This window comes from Camellia sinensis, unplaced genomic scaffold, assembly GCF_055761805.1.
Source record: "Camellia sinensis isolate YWXY unplaced genomic scaffold, ASM5576180v1 Unanchor10, whole genome shotgun sequence".
Classification (NCBI taxonomy): domain Eukaryota; kingdom Viridiplantae; phylum Streptophyta; class Magnoliopsida; order Ericales; family Theaceae; genus Camellia; species Camellia sinensis.
The window spans coordinates 5,763,952-5,781,028 of NW_028128988.1; the positions used below are offsets into that span (position 1 = coordinate 5,763,952).

Here is a 17,077-nt window from a genome sequence, read left to right on the forward strand (position 1 = left end):
TGAAAATCCATCTTTCTTACACCCAAAACTCCTCCAAAAATCTTGAAATAGCTAAATTTCAGTAGTGATTGATCAAAGGAAAGAGTGAGTGTTGTTGAAAATGAGAAAAAATAAGAGAGTTGGCCACTTTTTCACTATACATACCTAGAGTTCCATTCTAGTTTCAAATTAAGAATTGAGAACACACTTCCTAAACTTGAGGGTGATCAAGAGGAAGTTTGGAAATCAAGAAGTTCAATCTTTCTTTGGAAGGTGAATTTCTAGTATATTTTCTTATATTTCTATTTCATATTTATTTTCTTACTTCTTATTTCATAGTATTTTGTTATAATCCGAGTGGTTTGTTTATCTCATATTTACTTTCTTACTTTATATTTCATAATGTATTGTTATAATCTAAGTGGTTTGTTTAGCTCATAATTATTCATTTATTTATTTATTTTTATTCATTTGCTTTAATTTCATATTAGTTTTGTTGTAATCTTGCATGTTCTATCTCATATTTGCTTTTTTGTTTTGGGTTCATATTAGTTTTGTTGTAATCTTGCATGTTCTATCTTATATTTGTTTTCTTATTTTAGTTTCATAGTAATCATGTTGTAATCTTGCATTTCCTAGTTTATATTTTTCTTGTATTAGTCTCATATTAGTTTTGTTGTAATCATACATGTTCTACCTTATATTTGTTTTCTTGTTTTAGGTTCATGTTAGTTTTGTTATAAGTTTGCACTTTTTTTTATTTTATATTTGTTTTCTTGTTTTTAATCTAACCGGTAGTGGTTAGTTAAGCCACCTACATATTTCTTGTTTGTTCATTTTCTTGGTTTCACAATAAGACAGGTTATGCTAGGCCTAGTTGGTCGAGGCCAGCCGGTTAGCTTCTTTTGGACAAGACGACATTGTCTTCCAATGTTAACCAACTTCCAGTGGTTTCCAAGGCACGTGAATTTTTTTTTCTTTTATTCATTTTATTTTGAGTGTATTGTGAGGTTTTTAAATTTGTTATAATATTCTCCTCACCCCCCCCCTCTAATTTGGTTTGTAATAATTTATTCAAAGTGTTATAATAATTTCCCACCCCACTTCTTTCTATCCCGTTCTTTTACGTGCTTTCCTTATTTGTGAATATGCATCATGTTTATTTTATTTTATTTTTTGTCCTTATATACATACTTTGCATCTATGTTTCACGCATCTTGATTCGGCTAAGTTTGCATTTGTGGATTTAATCAATTCCTATGTGATTATGTGTGCTACCTCATGTTCTTGAGATGATTCACATGTCATATCTTAGAAGCCAAATCTTTAGTTACATCTCATAAGTGAATTGCATTAGGATTTTGTATATAAAATCAGGCATGTTTCACTAACTTTGTTTTGTAGCTTGTTTGCGGGACGTCAAGCATGTAAGTTTTTAAGCTTTACCATACCGTTTGTATGTGTTTTTCTTACTGTTAGACTTAATTATTTTGAGGATTTATTTAATTATGTTTTAATTTATTTGGAATAGAAAAATAGAATCAAAATTTATTTTGATGATTTATTTAATTATATTTTAATTTATTTGGAATAGAAAAATAGAATCAAAATTTATTTTGATGATTTATTTGAAAGAGAAAAATAGAATCTACATTTATTTTGATGATTTATTTAATTATGTTTTAATTTATTTGAAAGGGAAAAATATAATCAAAATTTATTTTGCCCCATTATTTCTCACATAAACCTTTATCCTAAATGTTGTTAGAATGTATTTAATATTTGATTAAATCAGGAGTTCAAACAGCCCAAAAACAGAGGTTCAAACAGCCCAGCACAGCAGCAGTTCAAAAGGTTCAAAAGCTTCAAGTGGAAGATATTCAAATTAGTAATGATGGAGTGGAAGATATTCAAATTAGTAATGATGGAGTGGAAGATATTCAAATTAGTAATGATAGAGTACAACGACTATAAACAGCTATAAATTCAAATAAATACAACGGCTATAAATTCAAATGAATACAACGGCTATAAACGGCTACAAGTTTCATTATATATACCAAAGCCTCTATTGTAAATAAGTTACAAAAAATTAGAAAATATTCTTTGATCTATAATCACTCACATCTATTCTCTGAAAAATTTTCTGAGAAGTGTTCTTCAATTTTTGTTTACATCATCTTTCAGAAATTATACACTGAGACGTATAGTTTTAAGCCCATCTTTCCTGTGTGAGGTTTACAGAAAAACCAGAGTTTCATTTTTATATCTATCTTTGAGAGATAATTCTTGTGGCTTTTTGTGAAAGCAAAAACACATTCTTTTCAACCTTGTAAGAGTGTAGTACACTTAGTGTTCTTGACTTAGAAAGTCTGTGTAAAATCCGTAAAGGATTGCACCATTTGTAAAGAGGTTGCTAGCACCCCCATGAAGCTAGAGCATAGTGGAAAATCTCAAGTAAAGCTTGAGGAGTGGACGTAGGCTGAGTTAAAGCCAAACTACTATAAATTTGTTTGTCTCTCTCTTCCTTATCTCTTTATTTTATTTAAATTGCTGTAGCTATATTTTACATTTTCACTGTGCTAAAATCATTAACTGACATAGTTGTTAGAACACTGGTTTTAATTATTTTTATTTCATCAACTATATTTATCTATTGTGCTAGTCATAATTTTTATTAGGGTATTATTAATTTTTAATTGTAAAAACCTAAGTCACCCCTCCTCTTAGGTTGTCTTTTGGGTAACAATTGGTATCAGAGCCTAGACTCTTGTTTTAGATTTAACCATCTGGGAGTTTCGATGCATGGCAACCTTAGCTGAAGGACAAGCCACAAATAGACCACCATTGTTTGACAGAAACAACTATAGTCATTGGAAAGATAAAATGACCCTATACCATCAAGCCACTAATTATGCTATGTGGATTATTGTCACCAAAAGTCTAAAAATTCCTACTAAATTAGTAGACAATATTAGTGTACCTAAAACAGAAGATGAATGTGATGAGAGAGATCACAAATTACAAGCCAATGTTAAAGCCAAACTCACTCTTGTTTGTGGATTAGACTCTAAGGAGTATAATAGAATTTCAAGTTGTGATTCGGCAAAAGAAATTTGGGATAAACTAGAGGTAACGTATGAAGGTACAAACCAAGTGAAGGAATCTCGTATTGATATGCTTGTTCATAGTTATGAATTGTTTAAAATGAATTCTGATGAATCTATTTCAAGTATGTTTACTAGATTTACTGAAATTGTATACTCTTTGAAATCTCTTGGCAAAATTTATACTAATAGTGAGTTGGTGAGAAAAATTCTTCGGTGTTTGCCAAAGAATTGGGAAGCAAACGTCACCGCCATTATAGAAGCCAAAGATCTCTCCACACTTGGATTGGATGAGCTTATAGATTCCCTTATGACTCATGAGATCACCATGAAAGGACATGAGGATGTTGAAAACAAAAAGAAAAGTGGAATTGCATTCAAAGCCTCGTTAAATGAAGAAGAACATGAAAACTCTAGTGAGGATGAAAGCTATCCCATGTTTAGTAGAAATCTAAAAAAGCACTTCAAGAAAAATAATTATGGAGGAAGAAGACCTTTCAAAAAAGAATACAACAAAGATAACAAGAAAGAACCTATTATTTGCTATGAGTGGAAAAATCCTGGACATACGAAGATGGATTGTCGAAAATTGAAAAACCATGAAAAAGACTACAAAAGAAACAAGAAGGCCATGGTAGCAGCTTGGGGAGAAAGTGAAGATGAAAGCTCAAGTGATGAAATTGAAAATGAAGTAGTCAACTTGTGTCTCATGGCTCATGAAGATGAAGACTCTACTCAAGATGAGGTGACTACTCTTTATGAAGAACTTGAAAGTGCATTCCATGAACTACAAGATGAATTTAGAAAAGTTTGTGCCAAAAATAATGTGTTAGAAAAATCTGTTGCATCTTTACCTAGTAATGTAGAAGAATTAAAGAAAGAAAAAATTGTTTTGAAAAATGATTTTGACACCATCTCTAATGAGAAAACTTCTTTAAAAAACAATGTTGATAATTTAACAAAAACACTTGAAAATTTTGTAAAAGCTAAAAATAATCTCAACATGCTTCTTGGAAATCAAAGATGTGTTTTTGATAAAGTGGGCATTGGATATGACCCTATTAAGAAACAAAAGAATCTCAATACAATTTTTGAAAAGGCACCTCTCATGAAACACTCTCATATTATTTGTCATTATTGTAGAAAGAAAGGCCATTATATATCTTATTGTCCATTCAAAAAGAATATGAACATGGGAATTAAAAATATTTGGATTATTAAGGGATCTAACAAAATTAACCAAGAAGGACCAAGAAACTATGGGTACCAAAAACCAACACTTGATTGTCATCTTGTAGGTTTGCTTTAAGTCCAAAGCTAAAGAAGGAAAGTGGTACCTTGATAGTGGATGTTCCAAACACATGACCGGAGATAAATCCTTATTTACTAAACTATCATCCAAAGATAGAGGCATTGTTACTTTTGGAGACAACAAGAAAGAAAAAATCATCGGTATTGGTAGCATCGGTATTTCTCCTAACCCTTCTATTGAAAATGTTTTACTTGTTGATGGACTTAAGCATAACATACTTAGTATTAGTCAATTATGTGATAAAGGTAATCGTATTATTTTTGATAAATCACATTGCACAATTGAAAGCACAAATGATCATAAAGCTTTATTCGTTGGTAATCGTCAGGATAATGCTTATGTTTTTCATCTCAATGATCTCTATACTAATGGTGTCAAATGTTTATATGTTAATAATGAAAATAGTTGGTTATGGCATAGAAGACTTGGTCATGCTAATATGGATTTAACTGCTAAACTTTTGAGAAAGGATTTGGCCATTGGACTTCCAAAAATTAAATTTGAAAAAAATCATCTTTGTAGTGTTTGTCTACAAGGAAAACAAACTAAAACATCGTTTAAATCAAAATCTCATATATCCACAACTAGACCTTTACAACTACTGCATATGGATTTATTTGGTCCCTCAAGGACATCTAGTCTAGGTGGTAAACATTATTGTCTTGTTATTGTTGATGATTATTCAAGATTTACCTGCGTTATGTTTTTAGCACACAAAGATGAAACATTTTCTTCTTTCATAAAACTCTGTCGTAGAATTCAAAATGAAAAATGTTTTCTTATTATTAATATTCGAACTGGCCATGGTAGAGAACTTGAAAATGAGAAATTTGAATTGTTTTGTGATGAGCATGGTATTGGACATAATTTTCAGTACCTAGAACCCCTCAACAAAATGGTGTAGTAGAAAGGAAGAATAAAACTTTAGAAGAGATGAGTAGAACAATGCTTTGCGAAAATAATCTTCCTAAATACTTTTAGGCTGAAGTCGTTCACACCGCATGCTATATTTTAAATTGTGCATTAATTAGACCTATTCTAAAAAAGACTCCTTATGAACTTTGGCATGATAGAAAGCCCAACATTAGTCACTTGCATGTTTTTGGTTGTAAATGTTTTGTGCATAATAATGGTAAGGATAACTTAGGTAAATTTGATTCAAAATCTGATGAAGCAATTTTTCTTAGCTATTCCTTAACTAGCAAAGCTTATCGTGTTTTTAATAAAAGAACTCTTGTTGTGGAAGAATCTATACATGTGGCATTTGATGAAACTAACATCTCTGCTCAAAAGCAAATTGTTAGTTATAATATAGATTTGGAACCAAATGTGGAAGATTCAAGTATCTACAAAAAAGAGAACCAACCATGTAAGTTGAACAAAGAGATTGAACAACCTATTCTCCCACCTCAAGAAGAAGGAGGAAACAATGATGATTTGTCAAGAGAATGGAAGTTTGTTCATAATCACCCTAAGGATTTAATCCTAGGTGACCCTACAAAAGGTAATGAAACTCGTTCTTCACTTAGAAACATTTGTAGTAACTTGGCTTTTCTCTCACAGATTGAGCTTAAAAACTTTCAAGAAGCCAAATTTAATGAATATTAGATGATAGGTATGCATGAAGAGCTTAACCAATTTGAGAGAAACAAAGTGTGAGAACTTGTGCCAAAACCTAAAAATCATACCATTATCGGTACCAAATAGATCTTTCGAAACAAGCTTGATGAATCCGGCATAATTATAAGAAATAAGGCTAGACTTGTTGCACAAGGATACAATCAAGAAGAAAGTATTGATTTCGATAAAACCTTTGCTCCGGTTGCTAGATTAGAAGCCATTCACATGTTACTTACATTTGCATGTTTTAGAGATTTCAAACTTTATCAAATGGATGTAAAAAGTGCCCTTCTTAATGGTTTTATAAATGATGAAGTTTATGTTAAACAACCCCCAGGTTTTGAATATCATGCTTTTCCAAATCATGTCTTTAAATTATTAAAAGTTTTATATAGTTTGAAACAAGCACCTCGTGCATGGTATGAACGATTAAGTAAATTTTTTATTGAAAATAATTTTTCTAGAGGAACGATTGACACAACACTTTTTGTTAAAACTAAAAATGATGATTTACTTATTGTGCAAATATATGTGGATGACATTATATTTGGTGCTACTAATGAAACATTGTTTAAGAATTTGCTAAGTGTATGCAAGGTGAGTTTGAGATGAGCATGATGGGAGAGCTAAATTATTTTCATGGACTTCAAATCAAACAATGTAACGAAGGAATTTTTATCAATTAAGCTAAGTACACAAAAGAACTACTCAAAAAGTTTGGTATGTATGACTCAAAAATAGCTGGAACACCTATGAGCACATCCATTAAGTTAGACAATGATGAAAAAGGTAAGTCCATTGATCAAACAAAATATCGAGGTATGATCGGCTCACTTCTTTATTTACCTGCAAGTAAAGCCGATATTATGTTTAGTGTTTGTATGTGTACTAGATATCAATCAAATCCTAAGGAATCACATCTTAGTGCTGTTAAAAGAATTTTTAGATATCTTCTTAACACTCAAAATTTGGGATTGTTTTATCCTAGAGGTGTTGCATTTGACTTAATTAGTTACTCGGATGCTGAATTTGTTGGATGCAAACTTGATAGAAAAAGCACCAGCGGCACTTGTCACTTTCTTGGTAACTCATTAGTATCTTAGTTTAGCAAAAAGTAAAATTCTGTTGCTTTATCAACGGTCGAAGCTGAATATATAGCGTCTGGAAGTTGTTGTGCCCAAATACTTTGGATAAAACAACAATTGGAGGACTTTGATTTGCATTATGACCATATCCTTATTAAATGTGATAATACTAATGCCATCAATTTAAGCAAAAATTTGGTTCAACACTCACAAACAAAACATATTGAAATTCGACATCATTTTTTAAGAGATCATGTTCAAAAAGGGATATTGTACTTGAATTTGTAAATACTGACAAGCAATTGGCAGATATTTTCACAAAACCCCTAAGCGAGGATCGCTTCAATTTTATTCGTGGCGAGCTTGGAATGTCGATTTCTACTTAAAAAGTTTTGTTATGACTGTGAAACTTGAATTTTTGTTAAAATGATATATGTATATTGCTACATTGATATGGAAACATTTATATCAGTTGAATGCTCTCAAGTCCTTTATACATTTATTCTCCTTAACAGTTTGCTATTCTCAACTGTGTAATTTTTTTTAGGTTCTGCATCCTGAGGTAAAATTAACTTTGCATACATTGTTTTTTTTAAAACCCTCTTGGTATTTTTTTTTGCATTACCATTCCAGCAACACCATTGTCTCATTATGTTTAATTTCTGCTAGTATTATTTTATTTTATTTTTTTTATTTTGCTATTAGGCTTAATTTCTTTTATTTTTATTTTTTTCTCATTATTATTTTTTGTTTGGGCTTAATTTTCTTATTTTTTTATGCTTTTTAATTTCATTTTTCAGTACTTAAACATAAAAACAAAAACAAATCACAATACAAATATTTACATTAAAAAAAAATTCATTTTTTTTACGGCCACACACCGATCAAATAAACATATTTACATAAATAAAATAAAAAAAGCTTTCATTTTTTTTCAGCCATATGCCGATCTTACTTACTCACCTCTTCTAACATTTTCTTCCTCTTTTTATCACCTTGGGAGGCCCTTGAAGGCCCTGCCCCCGTGCTTTCATCGAGAGCGAGAATTCCCCGCTGACTATCAAAAGCCAAAAATGATGTTGCTCCAAATCGAGCCATGGAGGTGGTCTTCCGTTTAACCTCTTTATTTTTGGCCTTCAGTGCTCAAATGTCTACTCGCACATCCTTGTACAAGCTCTGGAGCAGAGAGAGTTGGCTGTTGACCTGGTGGAGCTCACTCGTTTTGTTCTGCAGTCGATGCGCTAATTTTGTGACTGCAGTCACCATCTCCATACAAGACATCAGTGTGAAATTATTGGCTTCAATGTCAGACTGAGCTGCCATTATTTGCTCAATCGACATCATAGGAAGGTTGGGAAGAGTAGGAGCCGGGGCACTCAGCCCAGCAACGTTTACGGGATCATTCAGGTCCGGAAAGAGAGTAAGGTGACGGGACGAGGCCATGCAATAGAAGAGAGAGATGTAATCGATAAGAGGGTCAATTTCGGCAACGTTTCTGCTCTACTTAGTCTCTTTGTTCTATCTCTCTTACATAGAAGAAGAAAGAGATGGATGGAAATGAGAAAGAAAAAGGAGAAGCGAGTGATTAAGAAGAAGACGGAGGAGAAGAAGACAAGAGGGAGAAAGAGTCGAGATTGTTGATTGACCTGTCTCGCTTTTGTCGATCAGCTGACGCAAAAGCGAAGACGCGTGTCTGACGCGATTTTCGACGGAAAAGAGAGAGGCGCGTGAATCGTATATATATGTACATATATGTTTTGAATTATATAGATGCCATTTATCACTATCATTTTCCTCATCCTCCTCCTCCAGATTCTGACCCATGATTTCCTTTTGATAATGTCACAGGAGGAGAAAATTATGATGTTATGTATTATAGTATTATTTTCAAATTATGGTATTATTTTCAAACTAATCTGATGTTATGTATTTATAGTTTGATATCTTAGCCTCATATCATGTTTATAATTAAAACTTATTTATTACACATGTGATAACCTATGTTTTTAGAAATAAATTCAAGAAACATGACTTGAGGGGGAGCTTTTATTACTCCCAAATCAAATCAAAATATCATTGTGTGCTATCATCAAAAAGGGGGAGATTGTTAGACTTAATTATTTTGATAATTTATTTGGAAGAGAAAAATAGAATCAAAATTTATTTTGATGATTTATTTAATTATGTTTTAATTTATTTGGAAAAGAAAAATATAATCAAAATTTATTTTGATAATTTATTTGAAAGAGATAAATATAATCAAAATTTATTTTAATGATTTATTTGAAAGAGAAAAATACAATCAACATTTATTTTGATGATTTATTTAATTATGTTTTAATTTATTTAAAAGAGAAAAATATAATCAAAATTTATTTTGTCCTATTATTTCTCACCTAAACCTTTATCCTAAATGTTGTTAGAATATATTTAATATTTGATTAAATTAGGAGTTCAAACTACCCAAAAACAGAGGTTCAAACAACCCAGCACAACAGTAATTCAAAAATTTCAAAAGGTTCAAGTGGAAGATATTCAAATTAGTAATGATGGAGTGGAAGATATTCAAATTAGTAATGATGGAGTACAACAGCTATAAACGGTTATAAATTCAAATAAATACAACGGCTATAAACGGCTATAAGTTTCATTATATATACCAAAGCCTCTATTATAAACAAGTTACAAAAAATTAGAAAATATTCTTTGATCTATAATCACTCATATCTATTCTCTGAAAAATTCTCTGAGAAGTGTTCTTCAATTTTTGTTTACATCATCTTTCAGAAATTATACACTGAAACGTATAGCTTTCAACCCATCTTTCCTGTGTGAGGTTTACAGAAAAACCAGAGCTTCATTTTTATATCTATCTTTGAGAGATAATTCGTGTAGCTTTTGGTGAAAGCAAAAACACATTCGTTTCAACCTTGTAAGAGTGTAGTACACTTAGTGTTCTTAACTTAGAAAGTTTGTGTAAAATCCGTGGAGGATTGCTTCATTTGTAAAGAGGTTGCTAGCACCCCCATGAAGCTAGAGCATAGTGGAAAATCTCAAGTGAAGCTTGAGGAGTGGACATAGGCCGAGTTGAAGCTGAACTACTATAAATTTGTTTGCCTCTCTCTCCCTTATCTCTTTATTTTATTTAAATTGCTGTAGCTATATTTTATATTTTCACTGTGCTAAAATCATTAACTAACATAGTTGTTAGAACACTTGTTTTAATTATTTTTTATTTCATCAACTATATTTATCTATTGTGCTAGTCATAATTTTTATTAGAGTATTATTAATTTTTAATTGTAAAAACCTAATTCATCCCCTCCCTCTTAGATTGTCTTTTGGGTAACACTTACTTTAGCATTCTACCATGAGGCTATTTGCTTATGTGATATAATTCTATGAATGCTAGTAGATGGAGGTTGTGTCACTTAATTTAGAATGATGTTGATTTTCATGTTTGTGAATTCAATTTATTTGGGTTGTACATCTTCAAAACTCTTTCAAAACTACATGAAATTAAGTTGTGCAAAGTGGGTGACATAATCTATACTTGTATGCTTCACATAGTAATTTTTTTAGGATTTAAGTGTCGAGTTTTTCGGTTAGTATCGGTAAAAATGGCATAGGTAGTGATTGTATAGCCTACTGGTCGGCACGTGCCTAGATATTCCTAGTGCTTGTATCCACTGCCCTGTTTTCTATTGTAAAGGACATGTTTTTAAGAATTATGATATAAACCTAGTATTGCATGGTTTTGGAAAGGGGTGTAAAATGTTTTGGGTTCATGTTAGTTTTGTTGTAATCTTGCATGTTCTATCTTATATTTGTTTTCTTATTTTAGTTTCACAGTAATCATGTTGTAATCTTGTATTTCCTAGTTTATATTTTTCTTGTATTAATCTTATATTAGTTTTGTTGTAATCTTACATGTTCTACCTTATATTTGTTTTCTTGTTTTAGGTTCATGTTAGTTTTGTTATAAGTTTGCACTTTTTTTTATTTTATATTTGTTTTCTTGTTTTTAATCTAACCGGTAGTGGTTAGTTAAGCCGTCTACATATTTCTTGTTTGTTCATTTTCTTGGTTTCATAATAAGATAGGTTATGCTAGGCCTAGTTGACAGAGGTCGGCCGGTTAGCTTCTTTTGGACAAGACGGCATTGCCTTCCGATGTTAACCAACTTCTGGTGGTTTCCAGGCACATGAAACTTTTTTTTTTCTTTTGTTTATTTTATTTTGAGTGTATTGTGAGGTTTTTATTTTGTTGAAATATCCTCCTCACCCCCCCTTTAATTTGATTTGTAATAATTTATTCAAAGTGTTATAATAATTTTTCGCCCCATTTCTTTCTATCCCGTTCTTTTACGTGCTTTCTTTATTTGTGAATATGCATCATGTTTATTTTATTTTATTTTTTGTCCTTATATACATAATTTGCATCTATGTTTCATGCATCTTGATTCGGCTAAGTTTGCATTTGTGGATTTAATCAATTCCTATGTGATTATGTGTGCTACCCTATGTTCTTGAGATTATTCACATGTCATATCTTAGAAGCCAAATCTTTAGTTGCATCTCATGAGTGAATTACATTAGGATTTTGTATATAAGATCATGCATGTTTCATAAACTTTGTTTTGTAGCTTGCTCGCGGAACGTCAAACATGTAAGTTTTTATGCTTTAGCATCCCGTTTGTATGTGTTTTTCTTACTATCTTTAGCATTCTACCATGGGGCTATTTTCTTATGTGATATAACTCTATGAATGCCAGTGGATGAAGGTTGTGTCACTTAATTTGGAATGATGTTGATTTTCATGTTTGTGAACTTAATTTATTTGGATTGTACATCTTCGAAACTCTTTCAAATCTACATGAAATCAAGTTGTTCCAAAGTGGGTGACATAGTCTATACTTGTGTGCTTCACATAATAATTTTTTTAGGATTTATTAAATAATCGGAATATAAACATGTAAAGTCAATAAAAGTCATATCATGGTTTAGTAAAGGCTGATCTTTTGATCGGGTGAGCGGAGGTGCTCAATCAATGACATTTCCCTCTCATACCAAGGTTCTGAACCGAGATAACTTCGGTTATGACGAGCAGTGGCCTTGGCACGAGTCGTGGGTTTCCTAATTTTCCAAAATATTAGATGGTGACTCTGAGATCTGATGATGCAGTCCATTTCTGGAAAAATGTTTTTTTGCAACAAAATGGATTTTTTTAAATTTCCAAATATGGACTCTCGTCTATGTTTCATGTTGCACTTGTGAGACTAGGTCAAAGAGATCTCGAGAGTTCGAACTGTTTAACGCGCGCGGGTACCTCTCGGGCATGTTACAGATAAGTGTCGAGTTTTTCGGTTAGTATCGGTAAAAATGGCATTGGTAGTGATTGTATAGCCTACTGGTTGACACGTACCTAGATATTCCTAGTGCTTGTATCCACTGCCCTGTTTTCTATTGTAAAGGACATGTTTTTAAGAATTATGATATAAACCTAGTATTGCATGGTTTTGGAAAGAGGTGTAAAATGTTTTGGGTTCATGTTAGTTTTGTTGTAATCTTGCATGTTCTATCTTATATTTGTTTTCTTATTTTGGTTTCATTGTAATCATGTTGTAATCTTATATTTCCTAGTTTATATTTTTCTTGTATTAGTCTCATATTAGTTTTGTTGTAATCTTACATTTGTTTTCTTGTTTTAGGTACATGTTAGTTTTGTTATAAGTTTGCACTTTTTTTTAAATTTTATATTTGTTTTCTTGTTTTTAATCTAACCAGTAGTGGTTAGTTAAGCCGTCAACATATTTCTTGTTTGTTCATTTTCTTGGTTTCATAATAAGACAGGCTTTGCTAGGCCTAGTTGGCAGAGGCCGGCTGGTTAGCTTCTTTTGGACAAGACGGCATTGCCTTCCGATGTTAACCAACTTTCGGTGGTTTCCAAGGCACATGAAACGTTTTTTTTTCTTTTGTTTATTTTATTTTGAGTGTATTGTGAAGTTTTTATTTTGTTGTAATATTCTCCTCACCCCTCCTTTAATTTGATTTGTAATAATTTATTCAAAATGTTATAATAATTTTCCGCCATACTTCTTTCTATCCCTTTCTTTTACATGCTTTCCTTATTTGTGAATATGCATCATGTTTATTTTATTTTATTTTTTGTCCTTATATCCATACTTTGCATCTATGTTTCATGCATCTTGATTTGGCTAAGTTTGCATTTGTGGATTTAATCAATTCCTATGTGATTATGTGTGCTACCCTATGTTCTTGAGATTATTCACATGTCATATCTTAGAAGCCAAATCTTTAGTTGCATCTCATGAGTGAATTGCATTAGGATCTTGTATATAAGATCATGCATGTTTCACAAACTTTGTTTTGTAGCTTGCTCGCGGGACGTCAAACATGTAAGTTTTTATGCTTTCGCATCCCGTTTGTACGTGTTTTTCTTACTATCTTTAGCATTCTACCATGGGGCTATTTTCTTATGTGATATAACTCTATGAATGCCAGTGGATGGAGGTTGTGTCACTTAATTTGGAATGATGTTGATTTTCATGTTTGTGAACTCAATTTATTTGGATTGTACATCTTCGAAACTCTTTCAAAACTACATGAAATCAAGTTGTTCCAAAGTGAGTGACATAGTCTATACTTGTATGCTTCACATAATAATTTTTTTAGGATTTATTAAATAATCGGAATATGAACATATAAAGTAAATAAAGTTCATATCATGGTTTAGTAAAGGCCGATCTTTTTTGACCGGGTGAGCGGGGGTGCTCAATTAATGACATTTCCCTCTCATATCAAAGATTCCGAACTGAGATAACTTTGGTTATGATGAATAGTGGCCTTGGCATGAGTCATGGGTTTCCTAATTTTCCAAAACGTTAGATGGTGACTCTGAGATCTGATGATGCAGTCCATTTCTGGCAAATTGTTTTTTTGCAATAAAATGGATTTTTTTTTTAATTTTCCAAATGTGGACTCTCATCTATGTTTCATATTGCACTTGTGAGACTAAGTCAAAGAGATCCCGGAAGTTCGAACTATTTAACGCGCGCGGGTACCTCCCGGGCATGTTACAGATAAGTGCCGAGCTTTCCAGTTAGTATTTGTAAAAATGGCATTGGTAGTGATTGTATAGCCTACTGGTCGACATGTACCTAGAGATTCCTAGTGCTTATATCCACTGCCCTATTTTCTATTGTGAAGGACATGTTTTTAAGAATTATGATATAAACCTAGTATTACATGGTTTTGGAAAGAGGTGTAAAATGTTTTGGCACGAGCATTACATATGCATTCACCTTATAACCTTGTTGTTAAGATTCATGCACTTTGTTAGAGCATCTTTGCTGGCACTACAAGAAAAAACATTTTTGGTGACAACCTATTTTTTTTGGTCGCAAATAATCCACTTTTTGTGACTAAAATTCAACTTTTGGCGACCACAATTTTGTGGTCGCGGAAAATCACCTTTTGGTGACCCAAAAAAAAGTTGGTAGCGGAAAGTATACCTATTGGCGACCAAAGGCTTTTTTGGTCGAGGAAGATCACCTTTTGGCGACCAAAGGCTTTTTTGGTTGCGGAAGATTACCCTTTGGTGACCAAAAAAAAAAAGTTGGTCGCGGAAAGTATACTATTGGTGACCAAAGGCTTTTTTGGTCGCAGAAGATCACCTTTTGGCGACCAAAAAAAAAAGTGGCTTTTTTTGTCGCGGAAGATCACCTTTTGGTGACTCAAAAAAAAAGTTGGTCACGGAAAGTATACTATTGACGACCAAAGGCTTTTTTGGTAGCGGAAGATCACCTTTTGGCGACCAAAAAAAAAAGTTGGTTGCGGAAAATATACTATTGGCGACCAAAGGCTTTTTTTGTTGCGGAAGATCACCTTTTGGCGACCAAAAAAAAAAGTTGGTCGCGGAAAGTATACTATTGGCGACCAAAGGCTTTTTTGGTCGCGGAAGATCACCTTTTGGCGACCAAAAAAAAAAGTTGGTCGCGGAAAATATACTATTGGCGACCCAAGGCTTTTTTTGTCGTGGAAGATCACCGTTTGGCGACCAAAAAAAAAAGTTGGTCGCGGAAAGTATACTATTGACGACCAAAGGCTTTTTTTGTCGCGGAAGATTACCCTTTGGCGACCAAAAAAAAAAGTTGGTCGCGGAAAGTTATGGCGGGATAAATTTTAAAAAAAATGATACTACTATAATTATATGCTATTTTTCTATTTAGGCATTAAAAGTTTTATAAAATAATGTATAACCCAATTTTCATGGCTTATACATTTTTTTTGCCAAATATGAACAAGAAGCATGTTATTGGCAGAGTGGATTGGGTGCATGGTGACTCCTTGGTTAGGAGTTCAAGTCCCAAACAACACAAAAAAATTATTTTTTTTTGGGTCAAGGCACTGACTTTTGGCGACCAACTTATCTTTGGTTGCTAAAAGTTTACTTTTGGCTAATATGAATTGGACTTTCCGCGACCAAAAAAGTTGGTCGCGAATGGTCACTTTTAGCAACCAAAGGCTTTTTTGGTCGCAGAAAACTATCTGTGACCAGACTTTAGAGACCATTTCGCGACCAACATATTTTGGTCGCGAAAAGATTTTAGCGACCAAATATGGTACTTTTCGCCACCAAAATGTTGGTCACGAAAAGTGTTTTTTCTTGTAGTGTGGGTTGTGGCTCACCCTATGTGGAAAACCATTTTCAAGCAATGATATACCTTCGCTAAGACCGTAGCTTGTAAGGACTTGGAGGCAAGAGCTTCTTTTTGTTATTGTTGTAATTATTTTTGTACAAGCCTAAGGCTTTATTTATGTTGAGTTTCAAACTCACTTTTGTTGTAATGAAGTATCGTCTTGCAAAGCTGTAGCCAATAGGGCATTATTTTATTTGTTACTTTTAATTCGTATTGCTTACTTGTGGCATATGCTATATATTCAAGGTTAGGACTCATGAATGTATAAAATGCATGTGTTACACTTTTTGTACACTTAAAGTGTATGAACGGAAGGACTTTACACAGGTTTTGCTGAGTGATACACAATTTACAATAACCTCTGATGAGAAGACACTTGTGTCGAGAGTCAACTCTCTTTGTTGCCTGCTGCAGGACCCTGATACTGCCCCAAACATGCAGGTCGATTGTGAAAATCAATTGCAGGGACTTGATGATCGAAAGCACATTCAAGCTTCTATGTCAATGCATGAGAATACAGCTGCAAGTATGTCGAGGAAGGATTCGTTTAGGGATTTACTGCTTAGTCTACCTCGGATAACATCTCTTCCGAAGTTCTTGTTTGACATATCAAAAGATGACGAGAACCAAGACAGATAATGTATGTTTTTATTGATATTTTAACATTTCAGAAGGTGTTGAGAATCAAGCTGGTGAGATTTGTATTTCTTGTATGTCACTGAATGCATAGAAGTTAAGGCTGGTTATTTGGACTTTTGGGGAGTTTTAGGGTTCAGAAAATTTGTTTTGATGAAGAATCTTGATATACTCCTATACAAGAATGTTGGTCTTTGGTGTTCTAGATCCATTTTCCATGGAGGACAAGCTATGATTCTGTTTGCAAACAAGTTGTATCAATCCTTGGCAGGATTTGTATGTTATCAGTTAAGTTCACTACAAGAAAAGGGGGATTTTGTGGCATTTTTTTAACGACGTTTCTATAAACGTCACTATTATTATCATTTAACGGCGTTTTATAAACGCTGCATATTCTATTAAACAAAACGATACCGTTTTATAATGGGAGGCGTTTAAAAACGCCTCCGAATGTGGTGACCCACACGCGCGCCTTTCTGTGAAAACCTTATTTTGAATCAGAGCCTACATGCGCACAGATCTCTCTCTCTCAACTATTCGATTCACCTCTTCGTTTGCTAAGTTATTCCAAATAAAAGTCATACCGTAATCGATTAATCTGCAAGATTCAGATCGA

General features: G+C 32.8%; 1 protein-coding gene and 1 pseudogene across 1 annotated transcript in view; both read left to right on the plus strand.

The window, feature by feature from the left end:
* The window catches only part of LOC145814405 (uncharacterized), a 251,083-nt pseudogene that overhangs the window by 13,980 nt on the left and 220,026 nt on the right, over nt 1–17,077 (plus strand).
* LOC145814430 (uncharacterized) overlaps nt 1–17,077 on the plus strand; it is a 34,633-nt gene that overhangs the window by 11,309 nt on the left and 6,247 nt on the right. Inside the window, exon 2 of the mRNA XM_082911237.1 lies at nt 16,240–16,351. Within this exon, the coding sequence (XP_082767363.1) occupies nt 16,240–16,351 (112 nt within the window). The remainder of the gene's footprint in view (nt 1–16,239; nt 16,352–17,077) is intronic.